The sequence below is a fragment of the Caenorhabditis remanei genome, chromosome IV, assembly GCF_010183535.1.
Source record: "Caenorhabditis remanei strain PX506 chromosome IV, whole genome shotgun sequence".
NCBI classification, from domain to species: Eukaryota; Metazoa; Nematoda; class Chromadorea; order Rhabditida; family Rhabditidae; genus Caenorhabditis; species Caenorhabditis remanei.
The window spans coordinates 10,419,431-10,447,397 of NC_071331.1; the positions used below are offsets into that span (position 1 = coordinate 10,419,431).

Genomic DNA, 27,967 nt, shown 5'->3' on the forward strand with positions numbered 1-27,967 from the left:
TATTCATGAGCTCGCTTTTTGGATTGTATTACCTGGATTGAGGCCTCAGCTCTCTGGAATCGGGCGACTTGGTCGCTTTGATCTTTTGAGACATCCGAAACGGCGCTGAACGTGTTGGAACTCTCCGAAGTCCTCTTGGGACGCATTCAGAAGGAGTGGTGTTTCACGTCGGCTCTTCGGCGGGACTTGCTTCTGCAAATTGACAGAATTAGCTTTAGGTATACAATATTGAGATTTAAAGCGATGTTTTTTATCGATTTTTAGTGAATTTTCGCGTTTTATCGGTATATTTCAGCATGTTTTTATTCAAAATGATAGAATTTTTGCTTGAAATTGTATGCGATGAGCAATTGAATGGATATTTAGGCTTGATTTCAGAGAAATACAAAATATTAGAGTCGATCGCCACGCTATCGCTCTGTTTTTGCCTTCATTCGCGTATTGCATCATCTTTTTCGAAGATTTTGGTCGAAAATCCCGAAAAATGTGGTATTTCCCTGAGAAATTCCAACAAACACATCACGAGCAATGAAGCTCCAGCGTATTTATTGTAATCCCACCTGGGGTTAACCAAGAATATTCGAGTTTCCACCGAAAATCGTTTGAGATTCCGATTTTTTGCGATTTTTTACGAAAATTTTCGATTTTTTAGCATGAACGCTGTGATTTTTGCCGAAAGCTTGGCTAATAGCCTTTTGTACCTCAAGCGAGTAGATAATTTTGAGAATTTTTCACAAATTGGCTAGGTTTTAGCCTTGAAACCGAAAATTTTATGAGAAAATTATCGATTTTTTGAATTTTTTGTCATTTTTCTCGTAATTTTTTCTCGAATTTTTCCAAAATCACTTAAGAAATACTCACTCTTTGGAAAGAATTTCCTCCATCGGCGGGATTCATCAGCAATGCGACGTTTCCGGAATTGCCAGACGGCGGGATAGTAGTTTTGGAGTTTTTGACTTCTTTGATGGTGATTTTTTGGTTGCCATGCCACATTTTTTGTCTGAAAATGTTCAGAATAATTATTTTTTATAATATTTAAGTAAAATATTACGGAAACGAGAGAGAATTTAGTACAAAGAGCGAAAAAAATTTTTTAGGCCGAGCGAAAAAAGTATTTCGAAACTCGTGCGCGTAAGGTCTTGTACATCGCGGTCCGCAATTGTACGCAGCCCGTGTACGCAGCCTGCGGTCGCGTACCGTACTCTCATTTTAAAATTCAAATTTGTGTCGATTTACGGAGCTCATTTTAGAGGTTCCCCGATGAGATTTCGACGGATTTTCGAAATTTTTCGAATATTTTTGGGCAAATGACGATGGAAAAAATTTTTAACACCGTTTTGTAGCGTATATGATACCCGTGTCACACATTTTCATGAGAAAATGAGGAGGAATCAGGTTTTACTCAGTAATTACGCGTGAAGGTGGTTTTCTGTCTCGAATATTCGAATGACAGGTCTGGGTGACGGTTTTTAATCGCCTGTCCAGAAAAAAATGACGGAATAACGAGAAAAGAGAGAGGAATAACGAGGAAAAGAACGAGAAAAAGGTGTTTCAGGGTATAAAATTAGCATTCTAACGTTGTTTCACCTGCTCACAAGCCAAATTTTGGATTTTCGGGATGCCGACGCGGTTCTTTGTAATGATTTTCGCCCACTTTGTCGATATATTGATTTTCTTTCGTCCACCTGGAGTTTTGCGACGCTAGGGCCACAAAAAACGACTACTCCAACAGCGGCGGGAATTATTTTTTGGTTTTTCCGGAGTTTTGTGCCACAGGGGTCACAAAAAACGACTACTCCGGTTCGCCTGGAGTTTTGCGACACGAGGGTCACAAAAAACGACTACTCCAACAGCGGCGGGAACCAAAATACGCTCAAAAAAGAGAGAGAACGGTAAAGAAAAATAGACGGAACGGAAAATCACAGCCAATCAATAAAAATATTGAACGGTCGATGCACCATGTTGAGAGGGCAATGAAGGTAGCGGTCGGAGACTATTGCCTCTCAGAAGAAATATAAATCGTCCCAAAATAAAGTGTATGCGGCATGTTTGTAAGATAAGCAATGTTAGAAAGAACACAAAGTATCAGTGACCCGTTTATTGAACCTTCTTCTAGGAAAAATCCTCGAAGAATAACCAAAATAGAGAAAGGGTGATAAAAAAGAGAATAAAAGAGAGCGTCGTGTCCTGAGGAGAAGTTGAGTCGACGAAGACAGGAAGACGAACGCGGCGGGACTGAACGGCGGGAAAAAGAGACTAAAAGTCCCAAAAACCGGAAGAATAGAATTTAGCCTAAGCTCTCAAACTCGCGCCAGATTCTGATGGCACGGGAAAATATAGTGCTAACATCAGAATCTCCTCAACAACTCTCTCAAAGCGAAGACGGTCGGAGAAACGACCGTCGTCGGCGGGAAAACACGAACGAACTGAATTACTCTGGCCTAAAAAGGATAACATGAGCAATGACACGCGACGCGACCGCTCGCGAGTAACGACATAGGCGTCTACTTGCGAGAGAGCGTTACGGAAGAGAGAGTGTTGGGGTTATTGGAGCGCATTAGCTGAATTTGGAGTTTTAGAGAGGGAATTTGAATTATAATTATTTATAATAATTTAGAATAATTAAATATAAACCAGATAACTGGAAATAACGATGATAATTGTAACATTGTTAATAAACAGATTGAATAAAAGGTAATTAAAGGCTCCGATGGTCCTAGTTTTGTGGGCAAAACCAGAGGGGACCGTCGGATTGCCTTTGGTAGCCAAGTAAGGGGGTACCCAAAGGGGGAACCTTGGCTACAAGAGTGTTAAGAAAAAAGTCAAACTTTTAAAATAATTACCGATTTTTGAAAGTTCTGCCCCTTTCGTAAATACTTGTATTTTCAACATCCAAACCTTTAAAAATTGTAAGTTTTCAAGAAATTAGAAACAGAAAAAACGGATAAGGAATGATGCTAAAAGTAATAATTGTTGTGTAAAACTGTATTTTTTTAGCACGAAAACCAACAAATTAGTTGTTACTTGTAATAGTTTATTCAAACATCATTTTTTGGAAATTCAAAGGTTTATTCAGAAAAAAAACCGTTGAAATTCTGAATATCGAGTCTCCTAGTTTGGCTTGAATTCGATGCATTCGAAAATTCAAATAATGGGCCCGACTCTTCGAGTGATGGTTCTCGCTTTAATACTTTAAAAATGTGAAAAATGTCCAGAAACTCCAAAATTCCTGGAATTTGAATGATAATTTCTGGCTGACCAAGGTATAAGATCAATCTGGTCTCCACTTTGATCAGGAAATGAAGAGAACTCGAAACAGTCGAAAATTCAGTTATTAATATTTCAGAGTGCTCCCTCGAGTGCTGAGAAACATAATAGTTTTCGTTCGTTCAGCATTAGTCCCATTTATTTCAAAGATGTAACTTTTTACCTCGAATGACACAATCAGCTACTGTTTCTGATTCTCTATGGATGCATTTCTTGATCGACATAATTCAAAAAGAACTTATAAAACTGTCTTTTCTCTGTTTCTATAACTCAATGAAGCTTTCGAAATTATTTACAAAATTAATTTATCTATATCATCGTATTCAACAAGTACTGAAGAGTGACTGTTCGAATTGGATAGTTAATTGTTGATCTTTTTGTCCACCCAATGATTGTTTTTTCTACAGTTCCCTAAAAGTTTAAAATTAAGGTTCGGTGGGCTGAGAATAGTTATTAGATAATCGAAACGTATCTACCGGAACTTTAGGAGAACTACACGTGCACTATTGGATATCGATTTTATTGGTGTCACTGAGGAAGTCATTTAAAACACAAAACTAGATAAAACACAACATTTATCTAAAGAGATTCTAAATTTATATGAATCAAAGCTTTCAAAAAAATGTTCGAGTAACCGATACTGTTTTTAGAATGATTTCAATTTTCATTCTTTTAATGAGATACATTTTCTCCTTATAAACTAGATTTGAAGACTATGTAACTGTTTCAGCTTCGCAATTAATCTCAGGTTTTCTTTCATCTTGGATATTATCTACAAGTAAAATTGGGGATAATAAAGGATAATAAGGTTGAAACAAAAAACCTCATCGAATTTTTTACGGTTTTCAGAAGTTATCAAATAATGAGTTAGTGTGCCGAGATCAGTGTCCCTCGATTTCCCAATTTCTAGTAGAAAAAAACATTTTTAATTGATTTGGAAGTTCAAGTTGTTCAAATGTCAGAAACAGTTTCGTGTTTCGATTTCTGCCATCGAGAAGTTTCTAACGAAAAGTACATAAATTATTAACCAGTGCCTCCCTACTGATCTGAAAAAAGAGCAAAAAAAGAAGAGCTATATTCTCATCCTCATTCTGAGATACATGTTCTCATTATAAGCTTAATTTGAAGACTAACTGTTTCAGGCTTGTGATTAATATATTACAGTTCGGTTCTTCCATTACCAGCTTGTCCAATTATGGTGATAATCTGAAAGATAACAAAGTTGAAATAAGAAAACCTCTAAGAATTTTTTACGGTTTTCAGAAGTTATCAATTGAGGATTTATGCGGCTTTTTCACTTCCTTCTCAAAAATTTTACTTCCTTCTTACTCCTTCCTTCTTCCGTTGAAAATTTTTTGCCACTTCCGGCTTCCGTGTAAAAATTTTGTAATTTTCGACGGAATTTCGGCGGAATTTTGGTGGTTTTTCATGGAATTTTGTATGAAAACAACGCCAAAATTCGTTTTCAGAGATGACTAGAAAAAAGTTTTTCTCAAATTTGTCATTTTCAATACTAACTTTCGACTTCCGGGTTCGGAACCCAACTTCCTTCTTCCTTCTTCCCTCTTCCTTCTTCCCTTTTCCAAAAGTTACTTCCTTCTTCCTTCTTCCCTTTTCAAAAATTTTACTTCCGCACAGGTGTGGTGGTAAATATAGGCACTCAGGTCCATGGAACACCTTAAAACAAGATTTCTGTTTCCACCACTCCATATTGTCAAACTGCAATAAAAACTGCAGTGGAAGAACGGTCTAACTATGAATAAACCTTAAATGGAGAACCTCCAAAATCCTTCGAAAAAATCATCAACCACACTCACATGGGTGTCGAATCAGAACTTCTTGAGTTATTACCAGCCGGAGCAATACTGCACTGCTGAAAAAGTGATCTGGTGCGCTCTAGTGATAACCTCGGTGATTAGGGTTACTGTAGCTGTCTTAGGCCACTGCGAGCCAGATTGTGTTTTTGAATGCAAATGAATAAGTGCCCAAGTACCTAACTGTCTGCTCAATTACTTCTTATAAAAAACGTCGCGTACACGAGATATTAGGAGCACGCGACGCGACCGCAGCGCCTCCTCCAGACCCCGCGAAAAGCAGATTCAAATCGAGGGAATTTTCGATGATCTTTTGGCAAAGTTTGCGGACTTTTTTGCGTTTTAGGCGCCGCCTTCAAAACAAAATTCGATCCACGTCTTAGACTCTCAAACCTGTTTGTAGAAGTCTCTATACTCGAACAGGACATTTCCATTGCGTCTTAGGGCGGAGCCTAAAATTTGAATTGGAACAGAATCTGACTTCGAAGAATCCGAAATTCAGCTGCTGTTTCAAAAAGTTACCAAATTCTACTTTGTGTTTTTGGTGGATTCGATTTCCTATTCTCTCATCTGCAATACCTACAAAAAACAAACAATTTTCATGATTTCAACAAAACAGAATAACGAATAACGAATGATGTAAAAAGTAACAATTAAAGTGTAAAAATAGCATAAAATCCAACAAAAAAAATTAGAGCAATGCATTCTTAATCCACTGAACGACCGCCATATTCTCCACGAACAGATTCTCCATCTCATTCCAACTGTCTCTTTGATATTTGGCCATCTCTTCCAATACTTCACTCAACTCTTGGTGCTCCGGCTCATCCGTCGCATTCCATACAATCGAACGATGAGTTTTCAGAGCAGTCGCAGCATAGGCTTGGACCAATTCGAAGTTGTTTTTGGTTTTGAGGACCTGGAAATGATTATGAGGGTTAAGGGGTATCTGATGGCGTTCATTTACCTCCAACAACATTCTGAAAAAGATCGGGAGAGTTTGTGGATTCAGAGCTCGAATCTGGAAGTCAATTGCAGAAAGACTCATTTCGTGCAGTGTCTTGAAGGCGGCGAGCAGATTTTCCTGGGTTTTTGCGCTGAAATTTACAAAAATACATAGTCGGAAAAAATGGCGCCAAAGTTCAAAATTCCAATTTTTTTGAATTTTTTTTCGAATTTTTGAAATGTTTTGTCTACCATTCAGAATTAGAAAAAAATCTGAAAAATCATCAAAAATTGTAAAATTTTCGATGAAAAATTGAAAAAAAAATCGAAAAAAAATTGGAAAAATGGGTCATTTTTTGAAGCCGGGCCTTGACAACAATGCAAAAATAGGCTCCGCCCACTTCTCAGAGCACTCACGTTCTGAGAACTTTGGTAAACGAGCTCTCCAACTCCAACAAATTCCTCTTCGACATGATATGTGTCGAGTCTTCATTCATCTCCTCCTCCATATTCTCCGTCTCAAACTCGAAACCATCCAACGTGGCGGCAGCGGAGAGGAAGAACGGCGCTTGTTTGATCTTTTTCGGCGCATCCGTCGGCTTATTTCTCTCCTTAATCATCGCCAAATCCGGCAAATTCGCCCATCTCGACGAGGGAAGACCCGAGAAAGTGACAAGATTCTCATCGATTTGTAGCTCTTTCAAGGTTTTCAGATTGAGATCCATTACAGTCGAGTCGTCCTCATCCTCATCATCTATATCCACAATTTCATCCTCCTCGTTTCCTTCCCAAGTCGGCAAGTAATCCGGTTCATGAGCCTTCACATTCACATGAATCGCAAAGAGAAGCTTATTAAACCACGTGTAAATGGCACGTTCCCCCTCGTGTACTGTAGCCAGATACTGTCCAGTTTCACTGTATGACATTGAGATACACGGTTTGGAGAACAACAAAACGTCGATTAACTGGGAAGTGGCCACATCGAAAACTCGAATATAAGACTCATTATCAGCCACTAGCAACCATTTTCCATCGGAAGAGAACGTGATTGCATTCACTTTCTTTCCAACAGTCTCGAATGCTCTGGCGACTCGATGGCATACTGTATCCACTAGAATCACACTTTCAGCTCCGTTCTCTGCAATCGATACAACCGCGACGAGACTATTCGCCGGGCACGGTGCACTGATTCCGAGTTTCACGTCTTTTTTGAACATTCTCGCTGTGATTTTCTTCGTGGCAATCGACCAGAATACCATGTGTCCTTCCTCGTCAGTACTCATCAATTCCTTTCCGAGTTGATCGATTGAAAGGGATGTGATGGCTGAATCGGCGGCTGGCGTGTCGTTTACGAGAGATCCGTTGGACATGATAAAACTTTTCTTGGGCGCCCGTCGTTTCGAATCTTTTTTCTTGGATTTCGATGGGGTGGTGTTGGTGAACGAGTGCACGTGGCGACCACTTTGAGCGTTGAATTGATCGATGTGACCTGGAATTTTAGAGAATTGGAGATGAAGGAGTTTTCAGAAGCTAAGAAGATAGCGTCATGAAGGTTTTGAGCTGTCATTTTTTGCAAAATAAAGAATTTCGTGTCTGAAAGTCAGTTTTAATTTTGACAAGGATTTGAATACAGATTCAGAATCCCCACAACGTTAGCTTTTCGATTATATAGATTTTGTCTAAAAGATAATCTTGGGGATCGTTTCAGGTGAATTTTCGCTGAAGTTTCAAAACTGGTAGTTTTGAAATGTCTCAGTTTCAGAACGTCCAATTTTATAATGGGATAGATTCAAAACGTCGTGGCTAAAAGTGACAGTTTCAGAACTATACGGTTTTGAAATGTCCCGGTTTCAAGACGTTTTGAAACCGAGTTATTTCAAAACTATGACAGTTTGCCAGTTCCGAAATGTCTCAGTTTTGAAATGCTCCGGATTTAGAACGTCTCGGTTTTGGAAACGTTTGGCTTCCAAGTTTTAAAACTTCGAGTTTTAAAACGAGACAGTTTTGAGACGTCGGTTCTACAATATCTGGGTTTTGAGATGCGACTGTTTCAGAACTTTTCAGGTTTTTCGGTTTCAAAATGTCTCGGTTTCAATGCATAGCAGTTTCGAAACACTCCAAAATTCAAATCCCTACCTGTCGAATATCCGATATACACGAAATTTCCACACGGCGAAACACAGAGAGCCGTCGCCGTCCCATCAATAAAATCGACCTTCTTCTTGAATCGATCGTGCTCCAAATTGAATTCTCCGTGAGTGTTGTTACGTGTCTGCCACGTCGTCACTTTCGTGTCATTTCTGGAAAAAAAGAATTGAGTTAAATCTGAAATTCTCTGTAGAAACGTACACTTGACGGCAGAAAACGTTATTCCACGCGGCTTCTCTCTGCCATCCGAACGCCATTTCCGCCACATTTTGGACTTCTGTGTTGCCGTTTGGTGGTAATGCGCCTCTGAAAATTTCAGATTTTTCTTTCAGGTTGTGAATCAATAACTCACTTTTTCTGCTGCGCAACCGATCCCAATTTCTGTCGCATCGTCAGCGATGTCACATCGTATTTCCGAACTGAACCGTCTTTTCCAGCGGAAAGTACCTAGAAAATCATAAGAATATCTGTCTGTTCGTCTGTTTGTCCGGATGTCTCTCTTACCTCATTCTTACTGACAAACTTGACACTGGCACATGGTTTCGAGTGTCCTTCGAGACGAATCAACTCACGTGGCATTCCATCAGCACTGTCGAAAATCCAGAGACGAAGAGAGTTGTCGTGAGAGGCGGAGAGCTGGAAATGAACGATTTTTGGGTTAAATAACTAAGAAATGACGAAAAAATGTTTTTGGGATGGTTTTTTTTGTCGAAAAGTTCAATTTTATCGGATTTTGTGGTTTTTTTCGCCGAATTTTAAATATTTAGGGTGTTTTTATAATTTCAAGTCTGAAATTTTCACGATTTCAGAGCTGAAAAACGTCATTCTAATGATAAAATTGCTAGTTTTCCCGCCTAGAACTTTTGAAAATAGCGTTTCGATAAAGTTGTTCATATTTTTTTGTTAATCTCACTGAATTTTTGATCAAAAATTGAAAAGGGGCGTAAAAAAGTTAAAATGATAAGAAAAATATCCTTTCGAGATGCTTTTTTCTTGTCGCAAACTCAATTTTATCGGATTTCGTGATTTTTTCGCCGAATTTTAAATATTTAGGTAGTTTTCATAATGTCATGTCAGAAAGTTTCAGGATTTCATTTTAAAAAATGATCAAAAATTGAAAAATGACGTAAACTTTGAAAATCTTTTACACCTAAAATCACTATTTTTTAAGATAGTTTATATTCGTGCATTTAACTCTGAAAATTAGAATTTTGATATTTTTTAAGACAAAATTTACTTTTTCTTATATTCCTAACATTTTTTGACCAAAAAAGACCTTTAATCTGCATTATAAAAAACTAATTTCGCCTTTTCGCCGATTCTCTCACCATAATCGGTTCTCCGGCCAAAAAATGCAAACAATTGATCTCATTCGTGTGAGTTCCCGTGATTTTTCCAATCAATTCCTGTTTTTCGAGATCCCAAACAGCGATCGTTCCGTTCTGATCGGCAGTTACCATAGCCGCTTCGCCGTCGTCACTGAAATGAAGTTTTCGTCGAAGAATTTTTCTGGACAAGCCGTTTTTTCAAGTTCTTAGGCTGAAAACAGCTGGAAATTCCGATTTTTGGCATAGAAAACTCGAAAAATCGATGTGAAAACATGAAAAATAACGAAAAATCGTGAAAAATTGACCCGAAACTCATAAAATTGAATTATCGGTGTAAAAGCCTAATTTCTGCCGATTTTTAGGCTGAAAATAGCAGGAAAAGCGATTTTCAGCGTGGAAAACACGGAAAATCTAAGTAAAAATATGAAATTTGCCAAAACCCACCGAAAAGCAATATTTGTAATCTTTGCATCGTGTCTGAACGTGCTGAGCACCTTATCCAATTTCACATTGAAAAGTAGAACTTCTCCATTGGCCATTCCAATTGCCAACACATCCAGAGCAGTAGTTTGCTCCAAAATCGTGATAGCCGACCCGAAATTTCGTTGGAATTCATGAATAACCTTTCCAGTTCTGATATTAATAATTCTCAGCCGTCCTTCACTACTTCCGACGACAATTTTATTCAAATAAGTGCTCGGATGACAGATTGAAGTGATCTCAAAGTTATCAGAACCCTCCATGAGAAGACTCATTTGAAACGTGTCATTTTCAGTCTCAATGACGTGGATTCCAGATGAGACGTCGATGGCGACGAGTTGAGTTCCGATGAGTGTCATCATCTTGACTGGGGCTCCGATATCGATCGAATCACTGACGTCTCGGCAGAACTTTAGTGAGGAGATTGTGTTTCCGGCGGCGGCAAACACAGATCTAAAAGAAAAAATTTCAAACATTTATTATTAAAAAATTGTTATTACGAGCTCGATGAAGCGACCGCAGTAATCCTATCATTCAATGGATCCGACATTCCGATTGCTCGAAGTTTCTTTCCATTATACTGAACGATTACGTTGTCAATCGGACAAAGAACCGATAGTGTCGCCTTTTTACCGACAAATGTTGAGCGAATCGATGGGGAGGCCTGTAATTCGGATTTTTGAGGGATTTTTCAATGGAAAAAGACTTACATCACCAGTAACAACTCCCATAAAACGGTATGGAGCAAACAGCTCCGACTGGATTCGCTTCATTACCTGGAAATATATTTTTTAGCTTGGAAAATCTTTCAGTGCCAAAAAATCGAAAATTATACGAGAAAATGAACGACGAAGTGAGCGAATAATATATATCTTTGTCTAAATTTCTATTTTTCATGCGAAAATCACCTATTAATATAGCAAAAACTCGAGAAAATCTTATTTTAATTTTTCCAAAAAATTATTAGCACTTTGTTCGTCAAATAAAATGCATTGTCCGCAATACACCGCGTGGTCCGCAATTGCACACCGTAGTGGGGACAAAGCGCGCCATCTCAAAATTAATTTTTATTTTGTGTTTCTTGTTTTATTTTCTTGAAATTTTCACTTTTTCCTTGCTTTCAAACGTTATTTTTCAGATTTTACTAACCAATAATGACTAGCAAACTCGCCCTGTTCGACCAAACACTCAGCGCATCCCTCCTCCAACCGATAAACTCCGATCATGACTATAAGTATGAAAAAACTAATTTTTTTCCTTCCACTCCCGATTTTTCAGAGCCTACAAGACCAAAGTACAGCTGAAAATTCTGGAACAAAGAAGTGAGAGTGGCGGAGAAAAAGAGCTAAAATTCGAGTTGAGTCGTGCCGATGACTTCGAATTCTTGTTCGCCGAAACGCTCAACAACGAAAAATATCAAGTGCTGGCACGGGAACACGACTTAACAGTGGATTTCGATACATTTCCGAAAGTAATTATTCAGCATCTTCTCTGCAAAAATATTGTGAATAATTTGGATGACGACGGAGGTGTCGATGCGAGAAAAAAGCCGGGATATCATAGTATTATTGATCACGGGCGGCCCACTGAAATCAATATAATTCTTGAAAAAGAAAAGAGTCAGTGTGTATTCGAAATATTCTCGAAAACCCCTATAAGCAAGGGAAAGATTTTTGCAATGACGTTATGGGCGGTACGTGGCGATCATCTGATTTCACACCTTCTGAAAATCTGTTCTTTTCAATCGGCGAAACTCTCCACGTTCAATAAAACCAGTGATGAATTGGAAGTTTTGAGAAAGAAATGCGAAGATTTGGAGGGGGAAAACGGGAAATTAGAGGAATCACTGAAGGAATTCGAGGAGTTGTCCGATAGAATTCGAGATTTAGAGGATGAGTTGGCGCTGGAAAAAGAGGAAAAAGGGAATGTTGTCGCGTTGGCAGAGGAGAAAGATTTGAGGATTAGTCAGTTGGAAGAAGACGTGGATTCGATGAATCGGGAGTTGGATGAGAATCAAGAAGAGTTGGATATTGTAGGAAAGATGTTGAGGGAAGAGCAAGGGAAGGTCGATCAGTTGCAGAAACGGAATTCACTTCATCAAAAAGAAATTGGGAAATTGAGAGCGGAAAACTCGTTGATTCAAAGAAATTTCGAGAAGGCTGATGGCTTGTTAAAGAAAAACGATTTACAGCAAAATCAACAGAGTCTAGATATCCGAAAACTTAGAGAACTTGAAGCGGATCTGAAGGAAAAGGATTCGATGGTAGAGAACTTGACGGGGACGATTGGGTTATTAAGGAAAGAATTGGAGGATGAAAAGCTGAAATTGAAAGAAGTGATGGATAGTTTTGAGAGGCTGAAAGTTGAGAATGAGGGAGTTAAAGAGAGTGAGTAGTGACAAATTTTAGAATTGTTTTTCTTATTTTTTTATTCAATTTAGGACTCTCGATGTATCGAACACAGCGATACAGTCCGGCGCCTACTGGTTTGACGGTGCCTACAGTGGGATATAAACCAGTTCTTGGACAGAATTCTCCGTATACGAATCCGAATATGGTAATGAGGAACATTATGGAAAATTTCAATTTTTGCGAAAATTGATATTGCCGGTCGTTTTTTCAGTGATATCTAGATTTTGGAACTCGGTGAAAGCTCGACATTTTCCATTGAAAACTGAAAATTTCACTAATTTTTGGGTAAAAATTTCCGAATGTTTACCTAAAATCACTTGCAAACCCCGAAAATCGTCTTAAAATCAATTTTTCTTTTAAAAGATTTAAAAACCGCTCAAAATCGTCATCTATTATCGAAATAAAAAAGTTCCGACATTTTTTCCTCGTCGGTGTTTGCAGACTCAAGCCAAAATTATCAAATTGTCGGAACTTTTTTGTTGCGACAATAAAACTGTATTTTTCAGTGTCAAAATGCCCATTTCCACTAGAAATTCTGAATTTTCTAGTGCATTTTCGTTGCGAATCGTGATAAATTCTCGTGTGAACTAATTTGAATTGCGAAAAATTAGCAAGAAATGTTGAAAGATGTCGAAAAATATTAATTTAATGTCTGGAATTATAAAATTTTGTGAAATTCTATCACATTTCGTTGAAAATTCAACTTTTTGATACTTCGCACTTTGAAAAGTATGAAAATCTGCAGAAAATCATCAAAAACCGAAAAAAACGTTTCAGAATCATCGAAAATTTTCCATTTCTTCTCTGAATTTTCATAATTTTTAATCGAAAATTCCCAATTTCACTCAAAATGTTCTATATTCTCCTCTATTAACACGGCACGCGTCTTTCAACCGCGCTCCACCGAAATGATCTTGAAAAAAGTCTATTTTTATCTAAGTCTCTCAATTTCGCACACAATTTTATTCGGTTTCAGTAGAGCGCGGTTGCAAAACTGTTCCGAGCTAATATTCGATTCCCACTACCCCAATCCGTCAATTCTTGCAGCGAACCCCTTTCCGAGACGCCACCACCACCGCTTCCAACTTCCAAAACATGAATATCACCCCACTTCCCCATGCGGCTCGTTTCAATCAACTCGCTGATGACACAACGGGTTCAACGATGACAAATACACCGCCTGTGATGAGAAATCCATTATAATCTTTTTTTGAAATAAATGCTTTCTCCCTTCTTTTATCATGAAAATGGGTGTTTCTTCTCTTTTTTTCCTTCCGCAAACACTATGTAAATACACTTTATTCGACGACTTTCTTCCCTTTTTATATTCTTTTTTCTTTATTTTTCTCTCTATTTAAATAATGACGGACCCCAAAATTTCAGCATTCTACGTGGCAGTTCAGGAAGTGAGTTTTGAGTTTTTGAATTTTTTTCAAAAAAAAAATTGCATTTTTTCAGATAAACTCCTTAATTCAAACAGGAGCATCATGTAGTCGATCGCTGGAGGAGAAGATTGTGGAGCATTTAGAAAGTAGTCAATTGTTGGGAAAATTGCCGAAAAATGGGAATTTAGAGGAGGTTCGGAAGCGTTTTGAGGAGGAAAATAGCGAAAAAATCGATTTTAAAAAAATATTTTCCGCGGAATTTCCATCGATTTTCATGAAATTTTCAGGTTTTCATGGAGGTAACCAAACACGGACTCCGAATATCATCCCAGCGATCTCGACTCGTCAAACTACGGATTCCGCTGATTGAACTCGTCTTATTGACGACGTTCGTCGATGGATTTGGGAAGTACGGCGGTTTTTTTTTAAATATTAGCTCTGCACGGCTCTTACAACTGCGCTCCGTCGAAATCCCCTTGAAAACTGTCTCTTTTTCTCTGAGTCTCTCAACTTCGCACAAAATTTTCTTCGGTTTCGGTAGAGCGCGGTTGTAAGAACTGTGCCGTGCTACTATTTCTTTAAAAAAAAGAGTTCCAGAACCCATGCGGTGTTCGTCGAGAAGAGCACAACGACGAGATATCAACTACACCTTTTACAGTTGGCTGATGACAAGGCGGCGAATGTTTTGTGTAGTTTAGTTAAGGTCGGTTAGAGGAAAATTGGGTTTTTTGGGGAGAAAATTGAAAAATTGAGTTGAAAAATCGAAAAAAATTGACTGAAAACCACAGTTTTTACAGATTTTTTGATTCAAGTTCATATTTTCACCGTATTTTGAAAAACTTGACTCAAAAACACAAAATAAATGTTAAAAATGAGGGAATTTTGGATTTTTTCACAAAAATGGAAAATTAGTCAGAAATCGGCACTTTTTGACCAGTTTTTTTCAGTTCCACACCAATTTTTTTCGACAATTCGAAAATAAATAAAAGTGTCAAAATGTGAGAAAAATGAGTCGAAAAGGCGAGTTTTCGGACTTTTCCAAGATAAAATCCGGAAGGCACGGGTTTTACAATTGCGCTCTACCGCAACCGAAGAAAATTGTGTACGAAATTGAGAGATTCAGAGAAAAGAGACTTTTTTAAGGGAATTTCGGTGGAGCGCAGTTGTAGAACTGTGCCGAGCTTCTATCAATTTGAAACCAAAAATCGCTCGAAAATTCCGAAAATTAAAAAAAAATTCAGAAATCACATTTTTTCAATTCCAGAACGCGTTTATCGAAGCGGAGGAAGCGAGTGCTCTCATCGAAGTCATCGAACCTCCATCACCGTCTATTGCTTGATAATTTTCCTTTTTTTCTGTCTTTTTTTTTCATCTTCTCAATCTGTGATTCTAGTCGATAAACTTCTAACTCAGGACCTGTTTTTATCCGGAAATTTCATTGGATTTATGTGAATTTTTTTGAATCATTGCGATACCTTTTTTTCTGATTTTTCGATTTTTCACTCCCAATTTCCACTGATTCCTTCAGAATGCCCTGGTCTTCCACCTACTCCCGAATGCTTCTCGGTGCCACTGCTGTGGCCTTTCCACTCACGGCTACAGTACTAAAACCTGAAAAATCTGAAAAACAAAAGCTCCAGGAGAAGATAAAAGTAGCAAAGACAATGATAGAAACCACTATGGTACTGTAGAGAAATTTCTGATTCTATAATTCTTAACTTAGCGTCTTTTTAGGCCATTCAAGGCATTCCAGGCCTTTCCGTCGCAGTTTCTGTGGATGGAAAAATGGTATGGAGGAGTGGATTCGGGTACGCGAATCTCGAGAGTTCGGCGAAGTGTACAGGTAGAGAAAAGAAGAAAAATGAAATAATATCATATGAAAAATGCTGGAATTGCAGCCAACTCCGTGATGAGAATAGCCAGTATCAGCAAACCGATCACCGCCACGTTGGCGGCGCAACTCGTCGAAAATGGGAAATTGGATTTGGATGAGGATATTCGAGTGGGTTTCTATAAGTTCTTCGATCTGCGATCTACCGAAACCAAAGAAAATTGTGTGCGAAATTGAGAGACTCGGAGAAAAAGATACTTTTTTCAAGGGGATTTCAGTGGAGCGCAGTTGTAAGTAAGAGCAGTGCCGAGCATAAAGCTCTGCAAAGTTCATACAACTGCGCTCTATCAAAATGCCCTTGAAAAATTTCTCTTTTTCTCTGAATCTCTCAATTTCGCAAGCAACTCTCTTCGACTTCGGTAGAGCGCGATTGTAAGAAGCGTGCCGTCATTTTTGCGGTTTTTTTTTCCAGAAATATCTATCGGAATTCCCTGCGAAAAAGTTCGAGAACGAAGATGTGACGATCACGATGAGGCATCTTTTGTCACATTCCGCCGGAATTCGGCATTATGGAAATCCGAAGGTAATTTCGAAAGGACTGAAAATTCTTAAAGGGGAAAATTGGTGCTTTTTTAGCTGAAAATTGACATTTTTAGCTGTGTTTTTAGGGTGAAAATAAGATTTTTAGACAAGAATTTCAGCTAAACCGTGATATTTTTTCCGCTGGTACAGACAATTTTCTGCAGAAAAAATGCTATATTTCGACGAAAATGATATATTTTTCCAGAGATTTTCACAAAATTAAAAAAATTCAATTTTTTCAATCGAAAATGTTTTAAAACTTTGCTGTTTTACGAAGTTTTCCAGTCGAATTTTCTTATTTTTTTCAACGAAAACACATTTTTTCACCATTTCAACGTTATCCGACCGATACTTTGCCGAGTTTACCTGATTCTTCTCAACTTTTAATCTAAAAAAAATGTTCCTACTCTAATTGTAAAACTTCTGAATTCTAGCAGAAACTTTATATATAAGCGGAGATTTCTAGAACGAAAACAATAAAAAAGTACAATTTACAATCGATATTTAGGCTTCCTTGTTCTGCTTCTTCTGATAGTCCTTCAGAGCTGCTTGAATTGCGTCCTGGGCGAGCACTGAAAATAGGGAAATTAGGGTTTTTTCTGGAAAAAATTAGCTCAGCACAGTTCTTACAACTGTGCTCCACCGAAAACCCTTTGAGAAATGTCTCTTTTTCTCAGAATCTCTCGATTTCGCACACAATTATCTTTAGTTTCGGTAGAGCGCGGTTGTAAGAAGCGTGCTACGCTAATAGCTGAAATCCGCGTTTTTTCGTGAAAATTTTTCAAAAAATTTCCCATTTAACCCACTCGAACAATGCAATTTGACTGGTGGAAGACACAACTCCTTGGCGATTTCATCATTCTTAATTTTCGACGCGTACTCGATAGTTTTTCCGTTAATCCATTCGGTGGCCAACGACGACGAGGCGATTGCGCTGCCACATCCGAACGTTTTGAATTTCGCCTCGACGATTTTTCCGTTGTCGTCGACCTGAAAAATGGATGTCTGTTTGTCCTGTTGTCCGGATGTCCTTACTCTAATCTGCAACTTCATAACATCTCCACAAGCTGGCGCACCGACGATTCCGGTCCCGACATTCTTATCGTTCTTGTTTAGTGATCCGACGTTACGTGGATTCTCGTAGTGATCGATTACCTGGAAATTGAAAAATTTTCAATTTTTTTTGAAAAATCGATAAAATCACCTTTTCATGATACTGAGCGACTGAAGTGGCTGCTGGAAGCGCAAACTTGTGCAACAGTGACTTCGCGGCTGAACTGATTTGAAGTGACATTTTTTGTGCTGAAAAATATAAAAAAATTTGAAGAAATTCTAAATTTCCTAACAAAAAAGAGAGAAAAATAGAAGAATCGTCTGGAAAACCCAAAAAAAATTTCGAATACGAACAACAATGCATCATAAAATAATGTAACAGAGATCACTGCTTGGAGAGAAATAGTGAGTGAACGGGTGGAGACGAGTCACATGTGAAGTGGCCGTGGAGTTTCTTCGGCCTCAGTTTGTAGCCGATGGGTTTCTGATGTTTGAGGGGAGAAGGAAATGTGGGAAACAAGAGAGAGTGGAGTTGTTGAGAAGGACGCGAAAGTTGGAAAAAAATTTTGAAGAATTTTTTTTTTCGATTTTAGAAAATGAAATTTGGTTGAATTTTTAGTTTTTAAAATTTTTTAATAGATGAAGTGAAGACTTGTCCAATAAGAAGAACTTCATTTTGGTCGAAAAATAGCATTTTTTGATACAAAAAACACGATTTTCCAAAAAATTAAATACAATTTTTGAATGTTCAGGGTCTAAAAACAGATATTTCGGCGGAAATAGATAGAAATGTACATTAAAACCTGTAAAATTTCATACTTGTCAAGGCCCGGCCCTGGAAAATTTTTGAAGGCCTGGCTTCAAAAATTACTCTTTTTCCATTTTTTTTTTTTAATTTTTCATCGAAAATGTGACCATTTCTGATGATTTTTCAAAAGTTCTTCTAATACCGAATGATAGTCAAAAAAAATTTGAAAAAATGTGAAATTTGAACTTTCTGGATATTCGGAAAATTCTGGACGCGAAAATAACCATTTTTGTATCAAAAATGTCAATTTTCGGCTAAACGTCCCAATTTCACATCAAAAAATGTCAAATAGCGCATAAAAGTAGCTTTATTCGTTTTTCTCAAAAAAACCCCCAATTTTCCTACAAAAAAAATTTCCAGAAAAAATCCGGTTCCCTCGAAGACCCATCCAACAACAACACTGAAACCTCCGAATTCCTCTCCAACAAGCCGTATACCAACTCAATCGAAGCACTCGAAATCTTCAAAAACGACGATTTGGTAGTGAAACCCGGCTCGAAATTCTCCTACACCACTTATGGATTGACACTGGCTGGCGCTGTTCTTGAAAAATGTTCGGGTAGATCATATAGACAATTAGCAAATGGATTGTTCTCGGATTTGGGAATGCGACATACTCAACTGGACACAAAGAAAAAAATAATCCCGGGAAGAGTGAATTATTACCATAGGAACTCTGAAACGAACGAGTTGGAGAACTGTCCAGAAGTGGATTGTTCTTATAAATACGCAGGCGGAGGGATTATTTCAAATGTGACGGATCTGGTGATCTTTGCCAATGCAATTCTACACAGCTATCAATTGGATACCAGGAAAAATCTGATTAAGAGAGAGACTATTCGCAAATTTATCAGTGAACAAATCCCCATTGATAATAGTGTCAAATCAACGACTTCAGCAGGACTCGGATGGTTTTTGGTGGATGGGAAGGGTGTGAAATCACTCAATGGAAATGTGTAAGTCTGGCGTGCCTGGGGCGCGTTTTCTACTTTTAATTTTCTACATTTTTAGCGCCAACTCCCAATTCTTCTACCACACTGGCGCCGCTGTCGGAGCTTCCTCAGTTCTTCTCATAAAACCCGGAGATTCTGAATCCCAGACGTCATCTGGAGTCTGTGTGGCGATTCTGTGTAATCTCCAGAATTGCTCAGTGTACAATTTGGGCCGAGATATCGGAGATTTGTTTTATAATTCTATGTAAATTTGATTGATATTTTGCCAATTTTCCAATTTTTAAATTTAAATTATAATTATTTGTAAGTATTGAGAAATTTCGAAATTAAAATAAAAAGGTTTGAACCGAAAAACTGGCTAAACTGAAAAATAAACAGATTCACAAGTTTTTATTATTCAAGAAAAAATGAAATACAACAAGAAGAAAAAAATGCAATAAAACAGAAAACAACCATATTGACCTCTTTGGAAAGTGAACTTTTGTAAAATATCCCCGTGATTTTCAATTGCTAATACATGACAATAATTATATTAATTAATACGAATATACATCTTTCTTCTATTCCAACTCCTTCGCCTCATTATTCTGCCGAGATTCGAGTAGATCATTATCGATCGTTTGCCACGTCCATTTCTGGAGATCCGACGTGCTATCACATTTTTTCATGTAGAGGAATCCTTTTCCGTTTTCATCTGCTGAAAGACATTGTCCGGATACTGGATGGTAGATTTGTTTCTGGGAGACACGATACTTGAATAGTTGGTTTCCTTTCATGGAGTGGCTGAAAATGTGAGGGTAAGTTTCAGGAAAGCAGCGGTAGAGGCGCGCCAGAAAAATGGAAAACAAGAATTCCGTAGAAAAGTGACATTTTTGACTATTTTTCAGAGGAAAATTGATGTTTTTCTGCAATAAAATGTAATTTTCAGTTTAGAATTTCCGCTTTTTTAATGCGAAATCCCAGGTTTTTTGATTTTTCTTTAAGACGACTGAAAACCAATATGCCCTTATCGCGCCTCTTTTCAGAGCCAGATAATATAAAACGCGTCAACGACGCGCCAGAAACCTGGAATTTCTTTTCGAATAAGCTGGAAAACAACGATCTTGGTGAAAAATGAAAATTTTGACTAATTTCCAAAGGAAAATTGACGTTTTTCTGCAATAAAATATCATTTTCAGTCTGCAATCCACAATTTTGCGCTTCTTTTATGCGAAATTTCTATCAGACCGATTTGTTTTATTCGTTGAGACAACTGAACCAATATGGGATCTCCGCTGCTCTTTTCAAAGCCAGATAATATAAAAAGCGTCAAAGGTGCACCAGAAAACTGGAATTTCCTATCATTCGATAGCTGGAAAACAAGAATGTTGGTCAAAAAATGGCATTTTCTACTAATTTTCTAGTTTTCTCTGCAATAAAATGTAGTTTTCAGCCTGAAATCCACGATGTTTTGATTCATTGAAACGACTGAAAACAAATATGAAATTTTTGCAGCTATTTTCAAAGCCTGATACTATAAAATGCGCCAAAGGTGCGCCAGAAGCCGAAAACCTACCAATCAAAAAGAATAATCGGCGCCTTATCCACACTCGTCGACACATCAAAACAGATCTTTCTTCCCTTCGGTCTCACATCATGCCATCTCGTCAACCTCAAATCCTGCTCGCCTCCACCGTCCTTATCATCCGACGTACACTTTCTCAACCCAAATCTCTGATTTTGCTCCTTAAACTGAGTATCAATACAAAGATTCGATGCACCGTGTCGAATTTCTCCTTGTGCCGATGCTTTTGGCTCGACGGCAGGGTAGTATTTATCTTGATCAAACGCAATTTCCTTCATAAACCAATCGAATGATTTGCATTGAAGTTTCTCGCGAACTCCTTTCATCAATTTCAAATCTCCTGCATCTGCGGAGCCAACTCCCGGGCGATGCTTATAAAGTGTCTCCTTGTACTCATCCATCCACACTTCCGCCACTCTTTTATAGTTTCTCGACACAAAATCACCCATTCCTGCATTCTTGAATGGAGCGTACTTGCAACGGTAGATATGAGCAACACGAGAGCACGGAGCATCGACCATTCGTCCGTGACACTGCCAAACTTTAAAACTCAATTCGTATTGCTCTCCACCCCAGATATCGAGTCCCTCATCATAACCACCGAGTTCCCAGAACCATTTCGCAGAGATTGCAAAGTAACCACCAGCCATCACCGGGGAATTGAATGGAGTCGTTGGATTCTCGCGGTCTTTTTTCGTCAGTGGAAGCCTTTTATAGTTGAAAGCCCAATCAAATGAGCCACGTGCTCCCTCATCCTGAGGGCGAATCTCGTAAGTTTCACAATCGATCACATCAACAAATGGGCAGACAACAGTACGATAGTCCTCTGCAATTGGATCGAGAAGTGGTGGCAACCAGTTATAATTGCATTCTGAATGAGCATCGAGGAAGATCAAAATCTCGCCGGTAGCTTCCTGAGCACCAAGTTGGCGACCACGAATGAGACCCTCTCGCTTTCTGAAATCACTTTTTGTAATTCTAAAATTTCAGCATAAAAATCTTTAAATCTCACTTTGTCCTCAAAACCTTCACAATATGATCAATTTTATTCTTCTTCAAAAAATCTTCGAGTGGCTGACGGAGCGCTGGTTTCTCACTGAAATCATCCACCAGAATGATCTCTTTCAGAAGTTCTGGAGGTGACCGATTGATGACGGAATAGACGGAACGGAGGAGTGTGGAGTTGTGCTGAAGCAAAGTGAATTTCTTATCGAAAAACTAAAAAAATTATGTTTTTTCTTCAGAAAAGAGCTGAACTTCAATGCCTTTCCCTGCGTCGCGTGTCGCGCTGCGTACCACGTGGCATCTCTCACCTCTTCGTGGAAAGGAAAAATGACCGAAACCGTCGGCAATTTCGCCGAGTACATCATCTTTTTGCAATCTTTGTGTCGAATATCTTTGATCGATCGATTCAACGAGATCATATCGGAAACGTATGCATTGTAGCCGTTCGCTTTGTACAGAGAGAGCTGAAAATCGACAAAATCATGCTAAAATTTGATGAGAACTCCGAATTACCGCCTCCTTTTCGGTCTCTTTATCGTCTGGAACTTTCACCGGTTTTCCCCATTCTCCTGGTCCTTCTCTGGCCTTTTCTCGCTCATACGTGACCTCGTCTTCCCATTTCTGAATGAAAAAAATCGTGGAAAATCTGTTTTTCGAGTCGAAAAATTCTTACAATCTTCTCATGGCCACGATATTTTTCAAAAGGATCTAAAGCTTCGTCTCCGAGTGCTGCTGGGGGATTCGGCCGATTATTTGCTGCTAAAATCGAGAAATTTTGTAAAAATCTGAATTCTGGCTCCAAGAAACTTACGATTCTGAAAAACCGGAACCTCATCATTTAAAACTGGCGCGTCATTTGATGTTGCCACGTAGGAATAAATGAAATAGAGAAATAGAAGTAGCCCGCAGTATTGTATTACCCAGTGATGCCGCCGGCTTAAGTATCGGCTTAAACCCATTTATGTTCTAAAAAACGAATAAACTGTGAGAAGAACCGGCAGATTTTTACGATAAGAGTGGAATGGGCGAGGAGAACTTCCAACATAAAACAAATATACAATTTTGCAGAAAGCCCCAAAAGAGAAAAGGGATTTGCTTGTTGCACCGATGGACGAGAGGACGATACATGCGTTTCCACGTATACGCGCCAACACGATGTGCACTCTTTTTCTCTCTCGTTCATCATCTCTCTCCTCGTCGTAGGACGGCAACCATTGTCTGCCCTTGTGGTGAAATAGAAACGCCGGAAAGAGGAAAAGGAACAATTGTAACTTCTAATTGGCCAGCTCGACCCCCGGTGACGCAATCCCTTCCAAGAACGGTAAAACAGCGTTTGAACCTTGACTAAAGGTCAGGCAGTATTTCGATCGCCGTTGTTACACTGACTTTTTACGGTTGGTTGTTAGTAAACGATTTTCTAACATCTTACTACCACTTAGCCCACTTCAAAAAGACCAGAATCTCAATGAATGTATTTTTGGTTGTCTGTAAGGTATGGGAACACCTGGTGAATTTCAATCCATTCAAAATGAAAAACATTAAATATTGACACATTTTTATTCGGCATGATTCGAAAACAGGAACCATGTGAACAAAATAACAACAACTTAGTTCTTGTAGGCTCTGGAAGCTCTGCGTCCACGGGCGCGCTCGAACTTGCGTCCCTTGGATCTGACGTATGGCTTGGTGTGGGAGTGTGGTACTCCTGGAGCTGGTCCGAAGTGCTTCTCGGCTTCACGAGCAGAGCGTGGTCCCTAGAAACAAAAATAAATTAAGAATTAATTAAAAGAAACATTATTTACCTGGAGGAAGACGGTGTTTTCTCCCTTTGGTGATCTGAGGGCAAGTTGGTCAAGGGTGATGATCTCTCCTCCGTTGGCAAGGATTCTGGCGCGGGCTCCCTCGGTGACGTGAAGGGCGGCAAGCTGAAAAACGAATTATAAGTCATGATTAATATTATTCTCACAAAATTTTACATCTTTCTTCCATGTAGATGAAATAAAATAGAAATTGCTTCGCTATTCATGGCTCGAATCAAAACATAAACAAATGTTAAAAATGAAACGAAAACTTACAGAAATCTTTGGGACCTCGTAGAGACGGGCATCATCGGTGACGGTGGAGAGGGAGACAACAGTCTTGTTCTCGTTTCCGGCCTTCTTGACGATGCGAGCAACCTTAGCGATGGAGAGTGGCTGACGGTTACGGCGAGACATGCGGAGTCTCTTCAAGACGATGGCGTTGAACTTCTCTCCGGTGCGTCTAGCGAGGAAAGCGTAGAGCTGAAAATCGAAAAAGTAATTTTTCGAAAGAAAAATCGATAATTTACCTTGGAGAGGAGACGGAGATAAGGGTTCTCACTCTTTGGAGCCGTTCTGCGGGCGACGCGATCGTGCTTGTGGTTGATATCAATACCCTGTAAAACGAAAGTTGAGAAATTCAAATTTTTTTGACGATAATCTTGAAACTTACCATGATTTATGAGTAGGAAGATGTACCCTGCAACAAAAACGTTATTTTTCGAATTTTTTGATAAATTTCAGCGAAAAAATCAAGAAAAACAGTCAAAAATGCTGAACTTAGTGGAAAAAAACCAAAAAAGATTTTAGGAGAGAGGAAAAATTCCCCTGTTAACTTTAAAGGCGCATGGCGATCGTGGCGAGACCCAGCCGACAGCGGAGTGTCGTACCGCGCGCTGTTTAGCGAAAGGAAGCGCCACGCCCCATTTTTTGTGGTTTTCAGCTGAAAATTTAGGAGTTTTCTGATAAAAATAGGTTTAAAACGAAATTAAAAAGTGAAGAATTGAAAATAATCAAGAAAATATTCGAATTAATGTAAATTTTCACGAAAAAAGCATAAGAAAAAGGAAAATAACATTTATTTCAGAATTTCGTTCATGTTTTGCTCATTAAAAATAGTTTATCAGTATTTGCATCACTTCTAGTTCTCCAAATCACTACTCTGATGATGTTTGCTGTGAAGAACCGCCCGGAATTGTTTTTGAAGCCGTCGCCGACGCATGATGCTCATAATGTACTGGACGTGAAGAACAATAAACGGGACGACGAAAAATAAATGTGCAAGCCTGGAAAACATTAAATTCGGAAACATCTGGGATTCGGTGTCCAAATTACCACAATCCTTCTCCCCGGTACACCATAATTTCGACAATTTCAGTAGAATTCATGATTCTGAGCGAAAATTTTCAGAAAATGAAATTTCTCGACGTGACTTTTGGTGGATTTCCTCTTTTCTTCCGTCTCTAGCATGACCAGAGGAATTTGAACTTTCAATGCAAACAATCAATTTCAAAAATAAATTTTACAATAAAATACATTAATATAAGAAATCTATGATCATCGAATCGCCACCCCTATTTACTTTTCTTGATGGTGGCCTCCGATGGGGGTCAATGACCGATTTCAAATTTGTGTTTGAGCGAAAAAAAGAGAAAAAGTAAGAAAAAACTGGATACAAATTCTTGCAAACAGCAGAGCACAATTAACACGTTTGAGAAATTCAAATAATATAATGGAGCCTGTTTGACACCTCGCGCCCCCGCAGCAACTAAATACCCCCTGCAGTAGAAGACCAAAACTCAGAATTTTACTTCGCTTTTTTTGTTCGAACCGCTTGAAAATTCCCTTTTTTCCACTTGTCGTGTTGACCGAGCCTCTGTGTAAACGGAATGTGTGTTTGACACTTTCTATTTGAACGGCGGCGGCGAGTGGCGTAATACACGTCAGAAGCCAAATGGTAAAGCTCGGATAAAAAAGAGTTAAGGCGGATGAGCACATAGGTACAAAATGTATCACGTGTAGCCAACAAGATTCTCGGAAGTCTAGCCTCCTTGGCCAAAGATTTTAAGTTCGGGGCACAGATCGGAGCCACGTGGAACGGTAAACATCACAGAACAATCGCTCGTTAACAAAAATTCAAAATAAGAAGATTTATGACCACCTGAAGCGTCTTCACAACTTTATGACATCCGTGGCGCAGTCGGTAACGCGCTTGTTCTGCCGCGCCGCGGCCGGTCCCAGGTTCGACTCACAGGTAGTTGGCGTGCGGACCGCATGCGGATTCAGTCCCATTTTCCGTCCGTATAGAGTCCGCAGCGGAAATGTGGTCCGCTGCGGACTGTATATGGACGCAGCGTGGACTTCGGGAAAAGAGGTGGAAGTGGGCGGCAGGCGTCCGCGCGCGGACCGTATATGGGCGCGCTGGCCGCGGCCGCGTCATGCAGCAGCTCTTCCGAAGCTCTCGGACTTCTCTCGGATAATGATAATTTTTTAATCATTTACGGAGTTTTTACGTTTCTTTCCCAATTTTTCGAAAGTTTCGATTTACTTTATGTTTTTCTCTATTGGAATTTCTCCTTATTAATTTTTTCCTTGAAAAATTCTTGCATTTTACTGTGAATGATCAAACAATTATTGTTTTCAGTCAGTCCGTTGGCCCAAAAAAAAGAGAAGAAGCGGCGATAGCTGAAATGGAACCAATTCATCGATTTCATCAAAGGTTTGTGATAATATTCAGCATTTTATATTCAAAATAAGTTTTTTCAGTTAGGAAATTAGATAAAATTGGCCAGAACTACTTTCACAAGCACATGTTTTCGTCCGGAGGGAAGAAACCATTTTCGAAAGTAAGTTAACTGAATAATTATGTTTTATTCAGCAAGTAATTTATTTTTTCAGAAATACAAAGGGAAAGACGGAAATCAACGACTGAAAACTGCTTCTACGACAATTGGATTTCGATGGATTTCAAGGACACGACTGGCGGACAAATTTGTAATTTCTAAGTAATTTGTTGTGTCTTCCTTCTTATTTTCATTATTTTTAATGTTCCTTTTATCTTTCTTTTAATAAAATAGTAATTTTATCTCTATTCTTCTTTGTTAAATAACGATCTCAACCGGAAAACAAAGTAGGGAGAGGGCTGGCGGTGCGAGCGACTACGTCCGCGCGCGGACTCAAAACGGACCGTATACGGACCACATACAATCCTCTGCGAATTCGTGCTGAGTCCACGCGCGGCCCATATATCGCCCATATTGCGTCCGTGGCGGACGACCTGTGCTCCTCCCGCTCCGCATTTAGCTTTTAATTTTATTTAGCTTGAACATTTTAGACCATGTGATCCCATCTATTTTCATGCCGCTAGAACTCTTCTTTGCTTCTTCTCCGAGGTGTGCCACTGCTCACCTAGAGTGTGTCTATCATGGTTGCATTTTTGTTGACTTCGGGTTTTTGCTCACCCTGTCTTGTAATAAAAAAGAGGGATACAAGTGAGAAAAGGGGAGGGGACGAGGTGTAGTACTTACAAGTTGACACACACACAAGAAATTCCCCAGAGGTGAGTGAGACAAACAAAAAAGTACGAGTTCACGTCGGCACCTATAAAAAGAAGCAGAAGAGTAGCAGTAGCCATTCGACCTTATTCCTTCGACTAGATTACAATATGTTGGGCCTATTGGTATTCGGATTGATCGCCCATGTTCAGACGGCACCAGTCGGTCCAAACTACGACAATATTCAGTATCTTCATAATTTCACGTTAACCTATGCGAACAACTCTTTGGAGGGAATGGGCGCCATTGATAATCGTAAGTCAGCAAAGACCTGGCCACGCTAGTGTCATGGAATACCATGACTGAAAAATACACCGTTTCAGATGGGTTACTTAGGATTAGATCAGGCGAACAGCAACGCTACTGCGTTCGCCTCATCAGCATCTACTAATTGCGAAGCAAGTTTGCGCCAGTGTCAGATTCATATGATCCACATTAGAGCGCATTTGACATCTACAGTTTCACAAATTTCATATAAATTCTTTGCTTGCTCGGCTCTTCAGTTACAATATTAATTCGACATATTTTCAGTCACCGACGTGAATCCTCAAATGGCGCAAAACTTGAAGTCTGCTATCAATCTTGCACTGCCAGGATATCTTGCCTCTTCACGTACCTCTTCATCGACTCCATCATCCTCCACATCATCTGTTTATACTTCGGGAGCATCCTCCACCTCTACTGGATCTACTGGATCTTCTGGCTCTTCCGCTATGCCAATGGCTTCCACCACTACCTCCATGGTGAGTCTAATAGAGCGCGTTTACTAACTGTTAATCACAATTTTTTCAGCCTGGACGTAAGCGAAGAGCCGCTGACCCCACCTCGACCACCTACCCAGGAGTCATGGCCACAACTACTCCATCCATCTTCCGCGACCCAGCTTCAAGCTCCGCCTCCTCCTCCACCCCATCATTCCTCCAACCATCAACCACTCAACCCTACGGAACCGATGAGGAGTTCTATGCTCGTACTGATCTCGTCCACTTCCACGTGGACATCAATGATCTGGAAGGTTCCGGAGCGATCTGAACTGAAAG

The 27,967-nt window shown here is 39.2% G+C and overlaps 9 protein-coding genes across 9 annotated transcripts; 5 read left to right on the forward strand and 4 right to left on the reverse strand.

The window, feature by feature from the left end:
• Window positions 1-5,772: 5,772 nt before the first annotated feature.
• On the reverse strand, window positions 5,773-10,755 carry GCK72_013146 (uncharacterized protein; the record flags this gene model as incomplete). Its single annotated transcript, XM_003089443.2, has 11 exons — window positions 5,773-6,000; window positions 6,049-6,178; window positions 6,444-7,515; window positions 8,163-8,326; window positions 8,376-8,480; window positions 8,527-8,621; window positions 8,679-8,810; window positions 9,503-9,653; window positions 9,947-10,435; window positions 10,483-10,646; window positions 10,693-10,755. 11 exons carry the CDS (start codon window positions 10,753-10,755, stop codon window positions 5,773-5,775), a joined length of 2,793 nt encoding a protein of 930 aa, XP_003089491.2.
• Window positions 10,756-11,136: 381 nt separating this feature from the next.
• Window positions 11,137-13,596, forward strand: GCK72_013147 (uncharacterized protein; the record flags this gene model as incomplete). Its single annotated transcript, XM_003089441.2, has 4 exons — window positions 11,137-11,216; window positions 11,261-12,369; window positions 12,423-12,538; window positions 13,441-13,596. 4 exons carry the CDS (start codon window positions 11,137-11,139, stop codon window positions 13,594-13,596), a joined length of 1,461 nt encoding a protein of 486 aa, XP_003089489.2.
• A 158-nt stretch (window positions 13,597-13,754) lies between these two features.
• GCK72_013148 (uncharacterized protein) lies at window positions 13,755-15,117 on the forward strand (the record flags this gene model as incomplete). The annotated part of the gene is made up of 5 exons (XM_003089442.2): window positions 13,755-13,799; window positions 13,852-13,971; window positions 14,066-14,187; window positions 14,376-14,481; window positions 15,043-15,117. The coding sequence occupies 5 exons, from the start codon at window positions 13,755-13,757 to the stop codon at window positions 15,115-15,117; spliced, it is 468 nt and encodes a 155-aa protein (XP_003089490.2).
• A 190-nt stretch (window positions 15,118-15,307) lies between these two features.
• GCK72_013149 (uncharacterized protein) lies at window positions 15,308-19,253 on the forward strand (the record flags this gene model as incomplete). Its single annotated transcript, XM_053729681.1, has 6 exons — window positions 15,308-15,460; window positions 15,513-15,621; window positions 15,677-15,780; window positions 16,082-16,192; window positions 18,413-19,008; window positions 19,064-19,253. The coding sequence occupies 6 exons, from the start codon at window positions 15,308-15,310 to the stop codon at window positions 19,251-19,253; spliced, it is 1,263 nt and encodes a 420-aa protein (XP_053584453.1).
• GCK72_013150 (uncharacterized protein) lies at window positions 16,696-17,485 on the reverse strand (the record flags this gene model as incomplete). Its single annotated transcript, XM_003091102.2, has 4 exons — window positions 16,696-16,763; window positions 16,998-17,181; window positions 17,227-17,346; window positions 17,396-17,485. 4 exons carry the CDS (start codon window positions 17,483-17,485, stop codon window positions 16,696-16,698), a joined length of 462 nt encoding a protein of 153 aa, XP_003091150.1.
• Window positions 19,254-19,565: 312 nt separating the features above from the next.
• On the reverse strand, window positions 19,566-22,533 carry GCK72_013151 (uncharacterized protein; the record flags this gene model as incomplete). The annotated part of the gene is made up of 7 exons (XM_003091100.2): window positions 19,566-19,788; window positions 20,561-21,526; window positions 21,582-21,757; window positions 21,883-22,038; window positions 22,088-22,195; window positions 22,248-22,333; window positions 22,386-22,533. 7 exons carry the CDS (start codon window positions 22,531-22,533, stop codon window positions 19,566-19,568), a joined length of 1,863 nt encoding a protein of 620 aa, XP_003091148.2.
• GCK72_013152 (uncharacterized protein) lies at window positions 21,369-24,649 on the forward strand (the record flags this gene model as incomplete). Its single annotated transcript, XM_053729682.1, has 4 exons — window positions 21,369-21,475; window positions 21,814-22,002; window positions 23,652-23,871; window positions 24,461-24,649. The coding sequence occupies 4 exons, from the start codon at window positions 21,369-21,371 to the stop codon at window positions 24,647-24,649; spliced, it is 705 nt and encodes a 234-aa protein (XP_053584454.1).
• Window positions 23,182-27,669, reverse strand: GCK72_013153 (uncharacterized protein; the record flags this gene model as incomplete). Its single annotated transcript, XM_053729683.1, has 5 exons — window positions 23,182-23,328; window positions 23,377-23,499; window positions 23,650-23,856; window positions 23,904-23,990; window positions 27,586-27,669. The coding sequence occupies 5 exons, from the start codon at window positions 27,667-27,669 to the stop codon at window positions 23,182-23,184; spliced, it is 648 nt and encodes a 215-aa protein (XP_053584455.1).
• Window positions 27,038-27,959, forward strand: GCK72_013154 (uncharacterized protein; the record flags this gene model as incomplete). The annotated part of the gene is made up of 3 exons (XM_053729684.1): window positions 27,038-27,182; window positions 27,459-27,670; window positions 27,720-27,959. The coding sequence occupies 3 exons, from the start codon at window positions 27,038-27,040 to the stop codon at window positions 27,957-27,959; spliced, it is 597 nt and encodes a 198-aa protein (XP_053584456.1).
• Between the last annotated feature and the right edge of the window lie 8 nt (window positions 27,960-27,967).